Source organism: Ursus maritimus, unplaced genomic scaffold, assembly GCF_017311325.1.
Source record: "Ursus maritimus isolate PB19 unplaced genomic scaffold, ASM1731132v1 scaffold_22, whole genome shotgun sequence".
NCBI classification, from domain to species: domain Eukaryota; kingdom Metazoa; phylum Chordata; class Mammalia; order Carnivora; family Ursidae; genus Ursus; species Ursus maritimus.
In genome coordinates this window covers 22,992,351-23,006,654 of record NW_024424675.1, presented here as the reverse complement: position 1 = coordinate 23,006,654, position 14,304 = coordinate 22,992,351, and the positions used below count along the sequence as shown (strand labels likewise).

The 14,304-nt window shown below is 43.3% G+C and overlaps 1 protein-coding gene across 2 annotated transcripts in view; it reads right to left on the bottom strand.

Moving 5' to 3' along the window:
• Positions 1 to 364: 364 nt before the first annotated feature.
• MAPRE1 (microtubule associated protein RP/EB family member 1) overlaps positions 365 to 14,304 on the bottom strand; it is a 28,927-nt gene continuing 14,987 nt past the window's right edge. For both annotated transcript variants that reach the window (XM_040638166.1, XM_008703210.2), the window contains exons 3-7: positions 13,725 to 13,870; positions 11,304 to 11,511; positions 8,482 to 8,603; positions 3,748 to 3,900; positions 365 to 2,113 (exon numbers count right to left, since the gene is read on the bottom strand). In XM_040638166.1, the coding sequence (XP_040494100.1) occupies positions 2,057 to 2,113; positions 3,748 to 3,900; positions 8,482 to 8,603; positions 11,304 to 11,511; positions 13,725 to 13,870 (686 nt within the window). In that variant the 3' untranslated portion in view covers positions 365 to 2,056. The remainder of the gene's footprint in view (positions 2,114 to 3,747; positions 3,901 to 8,481; positions 8,604 to 11,303; positions 11,512 to 13,724; positions 13,871 to 14,304) is intronic.

The window sequence follows — 14,304 nt, the reverse complement described above, 5'->3', positions numbered from 1 at the left end:
CACTGCCTTTGAAACATACTTTCGGGGGGGCGGGGGGAGTATCTCCCCATGGTATCCAGCAAGCACTGTTCTGCTCTAGCTCTCAGGAGGAATCCGCCTGAAAAGGCTTCAAGGCCGCCGGGCCAAGCCTTGGACTTCTCAAAGACCTCTCACAGTAACATGAGAATGTCTGACAGCAGGAGGCTGAGAAATTAATGTGAAGAACGGAGAAAAAAGGAACAGGCTTAGAAATAAGTACATTTGAAAAAATCAGTGAAAGACTGAAAAGATCACTCCGAATTTAAGAAAGAAGAATTGGTACCTTATCATTTGAACCTAAAAGAATATACCCAGGGCAAGACAAATTTCAGAAGACATGACACTCTTGAAATACAGAATTTTATTTAGAAACTGTTTAAAGTAGAAAAAAACCCTGTCAAGAAAGACTAGGCGGAAAATGGGTTCCCAATAAAATGGAATTTTAGGGCAACAAAAGTCTAAAAGGCCACAAAAGAGAAATAGCACCACTGTTATTTGAACAATGGCTAGTTACTTTGCATTTTTTGGCATTGTTAATCACTGAATCTGGGTTTTCCTCTGAATTCCACACAGAGCATGCACTACACAACAATTTTATCATAAAATATCTGCTTTCTACACACATTTTAAGACAAGCTACCACCAGGAACAAATCAATACAAATACATCAGGGGCTGAACAATCTCAGTAGTGGGTGACACACATTTTGCAGAATTCTGCCAAACAAAGGAACTGAATAGGCTACGGGCAAAGCAAATGAGGAAGAGTTAAGGAATGAAATATTTTAAATATTAATAATTAATTCAGACACGGTACTGTATCTTCTGCAAAAGAAAATTAACATTTAGTAACACGCTAACGAATTTTATCTCCAAAGAGATGAGTGCACTGGCAAAGTATTCCGATAACAGCGGAGGGCGGTGGACAGCAGGTACCGAGAACACCCAGCCTTGCAGATCCCAAGGTAGCGATGGCCTTCACTGGTCACTCCCTTTGCCAGAGGTCCAGAAAGAACTTGCAGCGTGACCACCTGCCTGCTGAACTTACGCTCTAAGCAGCAAACTTTAAGGAGCCAAAGAGGAGTCCCCCGTGGGCGAGGGGAGCAGAGAAGAGAAACATGTTCAATGTAAACTTAAAAGACAGTAAAATGGGACACGACCCCCATTCAAATCCCAGAGATGTGGGCAAGTCCCCAAAAGTAGTTGTTAGATTTAAAAACTGGACACACCTCATTTCCCAAAAAACACAATACATAGAAATTTCAGGGATAACTGGAAAAATCGTCAGAGAAATGTTCAATAATTCAAGCTCTTCAACTCAAAACATCTCAGGGCTGAAACACACCCTCTATTCATCCAGGCAACAATGCCTCTTACTTCATAGAGCAGGGATACTATTGGTCAAGGACACCAAATGGCTTTACAGAGCAACTTTTTTAAACTTTCCTTTTGGGCCAAGGTCTAGGTCTTTCAGGATTCAAGCAGCCCTGCAAGGCCTGTGAACAGCAGATTCCAAAGGTCCAGAGGTCTGGCCCTTCTTCCTTCCCAGACACAATGTCAAACACGTAAAATCTCCTGTCATGTTTCATTTTATATTTTGAAATATGGAAGCATATTTTAAATACTCTTAAGGCATTTATTTATTAAAACGTTCTCTGCCAAGATTTCACATTAGCTTAAAATTCAAATCAGTCTTTACATTTCTCTACTGAGGTCTCCACCTCAGTGTATCACATAAAAACACCTTCTCCAGCAATCAGTGTTACCAGCGTCCACACGGTGAGCCCCATGGTCAGCCTCTTTGTTCCCTAGGTGACCCAACTAGATGTTAATACTGCTCTGCTACAGGGTAAAAGCTCCTAACTCAAACTCAATTGGAAAAGGGGTGAAACTTCTGCAAAGTGCACTTTAAGAAGAGGTACTGTTTGCTCATGAAAAGAAACCAGTGAGTCCTCTAAGAATAATAAAAGGGGGTATTTTACAGTGAAGCACATGATTTGGAGTGAAGAATTCCGATGTTGCTCTGCTGGTCCAGGCTGTTAATACTCTTCTTGTTCCTCCTGTGGGCCCCCTTCATCAGGTATCACAAAGCCTTCCTAAAATGGGAAAACAAGAGGGGAAAGCTATTACTCAGCACCAACTGAAGGATCAGTTTCTACTCTGGAGCCACTTTCCTCATATTCACAGCCTCTCAAAGTCAACAGCTCTTCCTGTCTCTACCACACACCTGTCGTTTAATAGCACAAGGCCATGTGACCACCACTTTATTAGATGGTGGAAACACATCTCACAAAAGGCAAAAACTAAGCATAAATTTACCCTCAAAAGTTGATTTCTTAATTAGGTCTTGATTATGGTGACAATTTCACACATCATCAAGTTGTACTTAAATGGGTATAGTTCATTACGTCAATTCTACCTAAGGTTGTTAAAAAAAAAAGAAAATACACCCTCGAAAATCCTTGAAGTCATCATGAAAGTTCAGTACCATGCCATCTCCTCTCAATAAGCTGTCTATACAACCAGCTTTTCTTTACGCCTTCCTTTGGTCACACTTAAGGACCATGCATGCCACTATGAGTGTTGTGGGTTCTACCCACAGTAGCTGCCACGGCTGATCCAACACTAGCGGCATGGGAATACAACAGATTTGCGACTCCCACCTCACGCTCACTCTAGGGCATTCTGGCATGTAATAATGGCTACGCCACCACAAAAATCAGACTTCCCCTTTGACCACCATCTTTTTTTTTTTTTCCAACTAAATCTCTATAGCTGAATTTACTTAAGATAGGACTCCACTAAAATAGTACTTAGACTAGACCCAAGGACCCCTGTATCTCTGTCATCTTTGTTTTCATTGAAGCTGGCAAAGAGCAAGCCCAGAATAAGGATTTTTGAACAAAGTATCATCTTTTCAGTCATCTGTCTTCATTCCCCGAAATTCACTTGGTATATTTAGAGAACAGTGTAAAGGACAATATTAATATTTCCTTAAATCTGTATACTGCTATACATACTATAAAACACTTAGACATACACTGTAGCTTGATCCTACAGACCTTACTAGGTGTGCAGATTTATAAATAAGCAAAACCATTAAACAATGGACATAGCAAGATACCAAATCCTGAATGTAGGGAAAATCAGTCTTTCCTATCAGCTAGCATGTCATGACTAACAACAGCAGCAGATTCAGCTGTGTAATAATACACATGGATCCCAAAAGACCTGACCACAAAGTACTGTGAGGAAATGGGAACCAGGCACACTCCTGGGGAGGAGGAACAAAGGTACAATCTGACAGCTATGGGCAGGGGACATCAAAAAGGGGCTGCGAGCCTGGTTCCCAGGTCATGCCTGGGGCTCTGATAAAACGGAGCTGAGAGGTCCAAGTTGCAGGGGGTGGAGTGGGGATTGTGGGGTTAAGAGCATTTTGTGGCACTCATCACCCATCAGTGGCCAAAAACCACAGAAGCAGGGCAAGCCAGCCACCTTCTTGTCCTATTCTTGCCTCAAAGGCTCACAGACCTCAAGGCAAAAGCAGAGGCTGAGGCTGAGTAGAGGTGACCTCTGGATGACTTTGAGAGGTCAAAGTTAAAGTCTTTTGACGAATGCTATCCTGGAACATGACAAGCACCAGCACTGAGTTTGCTGAAACCAACCAGATAAAATTTACTTTGTCTTAGATGGCAAAATAGCAAGAAAATATCCTCAAGTCAACACGTACATCTGTGGCATAGAGAATGTCCACGATCCTCTGCAATACAGGGTTGTTTTCCCCCTCGTTCTCCTGGCAAATCAATTCAATGTTCCTTAGCTTTCCAAAGTAAAAATCTCTTTCTTTCTCCAAGTCTTCGACGGTAAGTTTCAATACGTTGACCTGCAGAAGACATTGAAAAGGGTGAGATACTCAGCATTTATGTACCAGTAACGTATCAGACAAACTGGTAAGCCAAACAGAGACATGGTCTTCCATCACATTCTCTAACATGGACCAAAACCCACTTTAGTTTAATATCAGTTTTCTTCAGCTCCAGATAAATAACAGAGGCCACCTTGACTATAACACCTCCCAAGAAGAGGCAAGCTACACCCGCAATCACGAGGAACGTCTCAGGAATAGAGAAAAGATCAAGGAGAAAAAACTCAGGGATCGTGAGACAAATACAGAAGCAGAAGCCACAACCCAGCCCAGCAAAGTGGCTGACAAGCATAAAATGAGTCCTTACCAGGGCACTGGTCAGTGAAATCCAGGTCTTTCTGCACGTGGAGGTCAATGGAAAGAGAGGGTCTGGTCCGAAGAAGCAGGATAGAAATGGCAAGGCAGGAGAGGAAGACTGACTAAAGATGACTATTATTAGCCAAAGACAGCTAGAAGTGAAGAGTGGCCTGGGCATGGAGAACTCAATGGTTCTCACGGGGCCGCCCTATGTTGGGGATGGGAGGAGTAATCCATGACTCAAAAGAACAGAAGGTCCTGGCCCTGTCTCTCTCCCAAGAGAGTTTCAAAAGGGAGAAAAGACACAGAGACAGGGAGCAGAGCCAGCACGTTCCACTGCTAGCTCCACCAAGCATCTCATCAGCTCACCATACCAGCGAAAGGATCCTCCAGGCACCCCACTGAGGGGCTCTAATTCCCACAAAAGGCCAGTGAAGAAATAAATCTCAGTGCTTAGTCCAGGACTCTATCTAGCCAAGAGTAATAAATGTCGTAAGAACTCTCATGGCCCTTTTCTGTATTTTAAGCACAGTGCACATCTTCATTCCAGTATATTCAACTCTATGACATGTGAATTTGGTGTAACTCTCACTGAAATACTAATTACATGGTATACCATGCAGCATAAAATCCTCACGGGACACACAGGCCAGGGCCACAGGGAAGGCCAAGCCGGGAAATCAAAGGTGCAGCTACTGAGAACAATTTGGGCAGCACGGAATTCTGAGAGCCAGACTAGGCACCAGACTAGGCACCACAGACATCTAGTCCAACCTTCTGAACTAGCTGCAAAAACGGAAGCAAACAGCTTCTTTAGCTCCCCCACGGCCTCGCAAAGAAGCCAGATATAGCCAAAGGGACCAAGTCCTGTCCAAGGGCGGAAGAAAACTCCCCCTTCATAAGCTGCAGTGGAGAAGCATCCAGAGATGAGAACAGGTGTCCAGAACCACCAGGACCATTCTATCAATTACTTAATTTCAATGTTCACCATCAAAGGCCTGAACGGACCAAACCAGAAAATCAAGGATCTAAACAGACTTTCAACCCTTCCTTTATCAACCACAGAAATGACTTTTTAAAACGAACTGAGAATTTCAATGAAATAAATTTAATATAAATAAACAAACAAACACACACACATATATATAAATAAATAAATAAAACTATCAGCCCCAAGGTGGAATATGAGAGGGGACAGAAGGGCAAGAGCTGGGGCACCTGGGTGGCTCAGTCAGTTAAGTGTCTGACTCTTGATTTCAGCTCCGGTCATGGGTTTCAGGGTAGTGAGATCGAACCCCACATCAGGCCTCTGCGTGGAGTCTGCTTCAGATCCTCTCTCCCTCTGCCCCTCCCCCAGCTCACACTCACTTTCTCGTTAAAATAAAGAAATCTTTTTTTTAAAAAAAAGGGCAGGAGGCAAGAGCTGACCAGCCCCAGCAGTAGGAAGCTGCCTTAAATCTTGAGTTCAAAGATCCAAAAGCCAGGGAAAAGGTCTTCTAATCACATTAGTAACTTAGGAGTAAAGGGAGTCAAAATAGCTTCAAAAGGTATGCTACACTTAGGAGTCCATCACTCATGGTTCACCAGTGCCTCCCTCACAAACCCATTCCAACCTCCTTGGCCTACACATTATCAAGGGCACCAGAACTCAGCCTTCTGGGACCACCTAAGGGGCCAAAGCAGCATTCCTCCATGATATCACTCATTAAGTATGTATACATAAGAAACAATTAGTATACACTAAATAAGTCACCGGCTTTCACTCCCCACTCCTCTAAATGCTTACCTATGAGGTTATTAAACTCTGTGGCTAATAATCAATACCACTCTTAAACCTTCTCTTATAGTAAAGTAATAGCTATAACCTAGGAAACCCAAGGAGAATGCTTTGGACCTGCACTGGCCAGCAGAGTAGCTAGGAGCCACAAGCGGCTTTTTGGGTACTTGAAACGTGGCCAATGCAATTGAGACAGGCGGTAAATATTAAATACACACTGGATTTCAAAAACCTAGTACAGTCTTCAAGAGTAAAGTATTTCACTGATGATTATTTGTATGGATTACGTGTTAAAATGCTAACACTTTGGATACATTGGGTAAAGGGTTATTAGAAGAAATTTCATGTGTTTCTTTTCAACTTTTTTTTAACTTGGCTACTAGAAAATTTTAAATTATGTATGTGCCTCACATTTCTGGTTTGCATTCTATTTCTTTTGAAAAGTACTGCTCTGGACTCAAATCAACTCTAAGTATTAACTTCTCCAGGATGCCTTAAGAATGCAGAATTGTTGCAGATGTCCTAAAGAAATGGATACCATGAGGTAATCCGTGCAGAATACACTGCTGTCCTCTTGCCCTAAGAAGCCTCTCTTGCTCTATTTCCCACATCAGTCATGTCTCCCAGACCTCCATACCTTTGTCAAGCGCCACAAATTCAAATACTTCCAAGGGGCCAGACATATAGGTAAATGAGCCAACGGAGTCAGTAACAGGGTGTTACAGGTAAGGACTCTGGCAACCTGGAGAGAACCTAAAAAAATCCTTCATATTTCAAACAAACAAACAAACAAAATGGAAACCCTGTGCAAACCCAAGTACTCCGGAGGCAGGGCTAGGGCAGCTGGCTCAAACCTCCGGGCAGGTCATTTAACCTCCCCAGGCACACTGTCCCTATCTGTAAGACCTCACAGAGCTGATGCAAAAGTGAAGTACTCCTTAGAGCAATGGCAAGCCGCTCTAAAAATGTCCGTTATTTTTGTTTTTATTATTAACGTTTGTGAAGACAACCTGACTCCTATGAACTTTTAAAAAGACACTTCAGAATCTACTTTGCTCTATCAAGACCACGGACAAGAACAGTAATAATCATAACCGTCTTTTACCCACTGCCATTCTGCCAAAACTTTTACCCCAGATGCCACTCCAGGGACCTGCCACAACATCTGCTCATGTAATCCACTCAACTACCATGAGCAAAGTCTTAGCCCCACTTCACACAACACAGTAAGTTCAGAGAGGTTAACTGACTTGTCCCAAGTAGAAGCGGCAGAGCCAGGAAGATCCCCAGATCTATGCAACCCAAAGCCTATGCCCCATCACAAAGGACACTAGCTGCGCCAAGAGCAGCAGTCCCACCGAACCTGCTGCATCTCCTCCTAACAGTACGAGATGAACCCCGGGCTGGCCGCCCAGCCTTGGCATTAGCAACACTGTGCTTCTCTGAGACTGTTTCCCGCGCACATCCTTGTCTAGAAACCAACGGTTACAGGGAAGCTCCCTTATTCTCTAGGACTTCTGTACTTCACAGTGACAGTCCCAAGGCTACTTAAGGCAGCCACACTAATGGGGATGGTGACCCAATCCCCTGACATCCCCATGACACCTAGAAGCACAGGGCACACACAAATCAAAAGATTCGGGGGGAAAAAAAGGAAAAAAAAAACACATCATCTCTGGGCAGGCTCTTATGTTCTGATCTCCTAGGAGCGGGGGTTGGGTCACGAGAGGTTCCAGGTTCAAGTGAGGCCACTGCCCCCAGGTTTTAGGACTTGGCTTTCAGGAAAGTGAAAGGATTCAATCCTGAATACACAGGAATCATAGAGCATTCCTGCTTTTACAACTGGAATTGATCAAGAGAAGCATCCAAAGGCAAACAAACAGAACTATAAGGGTTGGTGAAAAACGTCTAAGTCTAAATTTTGTTCAGATCCACAGAGACCTCTGTTAAGCACCCTCAGGATATTTAATCTGGAAGCATACATTTCAAATCATGGAACTAAGAACAGAAGAGCAGTAACAGGCTCTCCATACCTGTTCCACTCTAACTTGGATCTCTAGTGACCCAGGATTTCAGCATAGATACCGTGGAATCTTCTCATTATTTACTATTTAGAAAAGAACTCTCCTTTATCTTCTGTCAGAGCCAAAATTCAAGAGACACTCTCTGAATCCCACAGAACCCCGAGACGCGTTCCAGAGATCTTCGACAGGGTTCTACTGTACAGGCGGGTTTCCAAAGACATCGGTTTCTGTCACACGAACACATCTTAGAAACGCCCGATCCCTCTCTTCCGCATACACCCCCACACTCCCCACACAGCACCCAAAGTGCTCACAAATCACGAGGACTGCTTCAGCAGGCAGACAGGCCTTCCTCCAAGAACACAGACGGGCCTCCCCTGGTCGGTGCTGCCCAGCATCCTTCCTCCCGAAGCGCCTCCCGTCTCGGGCAGAGGGGCCTACCTGCTGCATCAGCTCAGCTGCTTCGTCATCCCCGTTGCCCACACCAGGATTCTTCCGCACCACACCCGGGCCAGCCTTAGGGGTCGCAGTAGTTCTGTGTGTTGCAATGGGCCTCTGTGGGGCTGAGAGAGGAGCAGAGCTTTTTTTAAGAGGAGAAACTTCCAAGGCAAAAAAACCCACCAGACAAGAGGAGGCTGTGACCAAATGCCCTCCACAGCTATGCAGTGAAGGGACCCAACGTAGAGAGCCCCGCATGCAAGACAGCAATCCCGCGTTTGCCCAAAGTGGTTGTTATGGCAGCAGAGTTAAGTACCAATTTTAGCCACCATCTTTTGTGCTGGGAAGGAGTCCCTCTGTGAGGTCTTTTTTCCGCTGGGGTAAAGAGGACTAGCATCTGAAAGAGACACAGTCATTCTGGCGCATAAGATCTACCTTCACCCAGCTCCAACCAAGTCCACAAAGAGGGCAACTTCAAGGAGCAAAGGCAAACTTCATGCCAGGAGTGGGCTCACAGTCCCAGCTGCTGCCGGGTGCCCAATGTTTCCCATCTGGAAAGTAAGATGCCCCCCATCTTAGAACCTCAAACTCCCTGGCTTGGGAAGAGGAGGGTGGCAGAGACTGCTCTTATCACTCATTACCTCAAAACCCGCATTTTGCTCACCTTTTAGAAGGTGGTTAGGAGGGCGAGGAGAGGAAAGCAGCGCCCTGACTAGGACTTACGGACTTCTCTGTGAGTAGAGCCAAAAGTTGACAAAGTTAAGGGAAGAGTAGTGAAGTTAAAACGATCAAGATAATCAAGAATGGGCTACCTTGAGGTAAATTTATTATTCGTGATTTTAATCATTTATTTAGCAATTATTCTGTAAAGCTGTACATGATGCCAGGCTTAGAAAGAGCTGATCTTCCTGAAACCCCAACATGTTCAATAACCACAAGGCCTTTCCCCCGCAGGTACAGGCACTTCCTCTCGATGATCTCTAGAATATGTTTATCCCCAAGATCAAATGCTTACTGCAAGTCTCCACTTGCCTATTACCAGCATCTACGCAGATCCCCATTCCAGGAAGCTAAGCATTCAGTATTTGGAGAAATCAGAACCATCATACACTCTGCTGATGGGAATATAAAACAGTGCAGCCACTTTGGAAAAGAGTCCAGTGGTTCTGTAAAAGGTTAAACAGAGGAACCATACGACCCAAGAACTGTGCTTCAGAAGTATACACCTTTGGATTTATACCCAAGAGAAAGGAAAACACAAGCCCACACAGAAACTTGTATAGGATGTTCAAAGCAGCATTATTCCTAGCAGCTCAAGAGGGGAAACAACCCAAATGATCACCAACTGATGACTAAATAAAATGTGTGGGCACCGGGGTGGCTCAGCCAGTTAAGCGTCCGCCTCTTGATTTCAACTCAGGTCATGATCTCAGGGCTGTGAGAGCGAGCCTTACATCGGGCTCCGTACTGGGCACGGAGTCTGCTGAAGATTCTTTCTCTCCCTCTCCCTCTGCCCCCCATAAAAAATTAAAATAAAAAAATAAAATGTGGTATAGCCATACAATGGAGAATTATTCAGCCATTAAAAAAAATGAAGTACTGAAAGGTGCTATGACATGGATGAACCTTGAAAACGTTACACCAAATGAAAGAAGCCAGACACCAAGACTACATGTTCTATGACCCCACTGTTGTGAAACATTCAGAACAGGTAAATCCACAAAGTGGATTAGTGGTTGTCTGGGGTGGAGGGGGAGGGGGAGGAACTGGGGAAAATGGGAAGTGACTGCTACGGGACACATATGAGGTTTCTTTAAGGGAGTAATAAAAATGTTCTAAAATTGTTTGTGGTAATAGTTGAACATATCTGTGAATACACTAAAAAGAATTCAACTAAAAAGAATTCAACTGTACATTTTAAATGAGTGAACTGTACAAGTGAATCATATCTCAATAAAGCTATATCCCAATAAAGCTATGAAATTTAAGAAGTACACAATGTCCCTCTCTACCTAGCAGACGGATCAGCCTCTCTCTCTCTCAAGGTACTATGGGACCTTAACTTATATTCTTTCCACCTTCTGGAAAGGAGGAGTTAGCATCTGTAGCACATCTGCCCTGCCCCTAAGTATACATATGTTCTACGGATACATGCCTGCAAACAGGTTCTGGGAAACCTACCAGGCCAAAACCTTTTAGAGAAGCTCTAAAAACTGCCTCCCAGATTCTGCTGGCATCATAGCAAGCCAAAGCCACTTAGCAGCTCAAATTCTAGGGAGGGCAGGGAAGCCACAGTAAGCATAGGAAGCTGGTTTGCAGACAGAATGATGATGCAAAAAGCCAAGCACAGTCCCTAAGAGACCTAGAAATCTCCTTCAGTTCCTGGGTGTTGAGGTGCGGTTATAACTTCCCATCCCAGGGCCCTGTGGAAAGTCCTTGTGTTCAAACTAAAGCTTCCTTCTGTGAGCTAACCTGAGGAATTTCAATCCCACGCAACTAGAGTACTGACAAAGTTACATACAGTAATAACTCATTCAGGCCTGAAGAACCACCCTCTGCGGCAAGCACTGAAATTCCCATTTTACAGAGGAAGAAAGTGTGGGGAAGAGATAAAGTGGCTTAAACAGGGCTACAGAGACCTAAAAACAAACATAGGTCTGCCTGATGCCACAATCCACGATCTGGCCACATGGCTGGGATTGTACTCCTTAATCTCCCTAAGCTTATGGCTGCTCAAAACCCTCTGATTGAAGGCTGAATGAACAAATGACTGAACGAATACTTGGAATACTATTACTTGGAAATGTTTTGTTTTGTTGTTTTACCTGCACTGCTAGAGCTGAGAGGTTTCTTCGGTTTGTTCAGAGCTGGAGCAACAAGGGAGGGAGCCACTGCAGTTTCTTGACCTTGTCTGGCAGCTACAGGGTCATAGTCTTTTCCATCATAGTTTGCATCAAAAAACTTCTTGAACCACTGAACAAATTCAAAATTGTCCTGAAACTTTCCTTTTACTAATTTGTCCACAGGAATTATCTGCAGAAAAATATCAAGACTATTTAGCCCAAAGCAAGAGGTTTCTGGCAAGCATCAAACGTGTCCATGCATCGAATCAGTATAAAGCTCTGCCAAAAGGAGAAAAAAAATTTTTAGAGGCAAGAATTTAGTGCTAAGTAAGCCCCTGAAAGTTTATAAAGCCAGTTTCAATCAGTTTGCCTTCCACAGGTACTTAGACCTGCCAACCCGTCAGTCCATCAAAAGGAATCAGAAATGCAAAAGAACACGTATCATGTATTAGTCACATACACGTATCCAAGCACATCGTAAGACATATCACTCCACTGAAAAGAGTAAATCTCCCAGGCAACTTGCATGGCCACAGTGCCCGTCACAAAGTAGGAAACCCAGAGCACAAACCAACCACAGGTTCTACAATGAATGGTGTTAAAGAAAATTCTGTCTTGCCAATCATATATCAATAAAGCTGGGGGGAAAAAAAAAATGAAAGGAAAAAAAATTGTCTTAAAAATAGATCAAGGTACATAATCTGTCCCACAACAGATTTCTACAAAATGGTATGTTCTTCTTTCTATTTTTTTTTTTCCAAGATTTTATTTCTTTATCCCCCAAGCACAATCAGGGGAAGCAGCAGGGGGAGAGAGGGAAGCAGGCTCCCGCTGAGCAAGAAGCCCAATGCGGGGCTCAATCCCAGGACGTTGCGATCATGACCTGACCCAAAGGCAGGCGCTCAACCAAATGAGCCATCCAGGCGCCCCCGGTATGTTTTTCAAGTAATTCCAATCCTATTAGAACAGAACCCTGTAAACTTTTTTACTGTACAAGAATACCTGTTATCAGGTATTACTTCAAATTGTTGGACTGTCGGCCAGAGTTTAACTATCTTTTAACTCCTCAAGGATTCCAGTTGCAATGGTGTTTCTATAAAAAAGAATATATGTAACATTTTCAACTATATCCACCCCTCTGAGCAAATAAATAAAATTTTAAGAAATTACTTTGTATGATACTGAAACATTTATAAGCAAAATGTTATCTGGAACTCACTTCTCAATAATCCATGAGTATAGCAGGTGGGATAAAGGGACATCTGAAACAAATTGGCCATCATTTGATAATCGCTGAGGTAAAAGAGGAATCATCACACTATCTGCTCTACTTTTGTATGCTTTAGAAATTTTCCTTGTTCAAAAAAATTAAATACAATTCTATAAAAAGACGAATTACTGCACATAAGTAAGCTACACCTAGTTTAAACTATGGCTGGTACCTAAATGATATTCGTTCAATACAAATGTATATTTCATATATTGTACGGAGACAAAACTAAAATAAAAGGCTAATTTCATAGTAAATATTGACCAGATACACCAGCAAGATAATTAATGTGTGACTACAAACTTTACTAAAAAATGTTTCCCCCCAAAAATGGCTTAAAAGAATAAACCATTCTGGGGCACCTAGGTGGCTCAGTCAGTTAAGCATCCAACTCTTGATTTCGACTCAGACCATGATCTCGGGGTCATGAGACTGAGCCCTACATCAGGCTCTATGCTCGGTATGGAGTCTGAGATTCTCTCTCTCCCTCTGCTCCTCCCTCCTTTCACACTCTCTCTCAATAAATAAAAGAAAAAGAATTAAAAAACAAAAGAAAAAGAATAAACCATTCTAATGGGGGGCGCTGCTTAATTTTGTGTAATACATTACCTACTAAAACAGAGATATTTGTCCTAGTGAAGCCTGGTGGACTGCTTCTGATACTTTCAAATACCATTAGGGGCAAAAGGGAACTTGCCAGCACACACAAGGGATCTTCCTTATACCCTACTATAAAAAGCAAGTATTTCTAGAATCTTTTCTATTAGAACTACTTACTCTACCATATGGTATGCTTTACAGAAGTAAATCCAGAGATAAAAAGGATTAGATCTCAGACTAATAAAGATTAAACAGTATTATTTAAAGAAAAATATCATGAGTACAGATTTACAGGCTGACTCCCCCAAACGCTAGTAACTTCAAAATAAAGGAAGAAGACAGCAAGGGAACTGGGGATAAGAGGGTACAGAGAAATGCTGCTCCTAGTAAATCTTATTTTACCTGGAGAAAAGATAATTATATAAATTGGGGGAGGGGGCAGAAAACATCCAAAGTTACAGGCCGGCATCTACATCCTTAGTAACAGCTACTAATTAAGAAACAACCTAAATGAAAGAGTAAAATTTACTTACTTTGTCAACACCCATTCTCTTAAAACCTGCTTGTAGTATTTTGAAGTTCTGGATGTATTCATGTTCTAGCTTAGCCTGGAATTTCACTTTCTTCAAGGCAATGGAACCAGGGAACAGCATGTCCATAAACTGACAATAGGCAGCCCCTGAATGAACAACAGAAGATTAATATAACTTACATCATTAAATACTATTATTCAAGAAGCAGGATCGAGTGCCTGGGTGGCTTAGTCAGTTAAGCGTGATTACTCAGGTTGTGATCCCAGGGTCCCGGGATCGTGTCTCACGTGGGCTCCCTGCTCAGCATGGAGCCTGCTTCTCCCTCTCCCTCTGCCCCTCCCCCTGCTTGTGATATCTCACGCTCTCTCAAATGAATAAATTCTTTAAAAAAAAAAAAAAAGGCAGGATGAACTGGGGCGCCTGGGTGGCTCCGTAGATTGAGCATCTGACTCTTGATTTCAGCTCAGGTCATGATCTCAGAGTTGTGAGATCGAGCGCCCCCCTCCCCAATCCCAGGTTGGGCTCCACACTCAGTGGGGAGTCAGCCTGAGAGCCTCTCTCTCCCTCTGCTTGCTTCCCA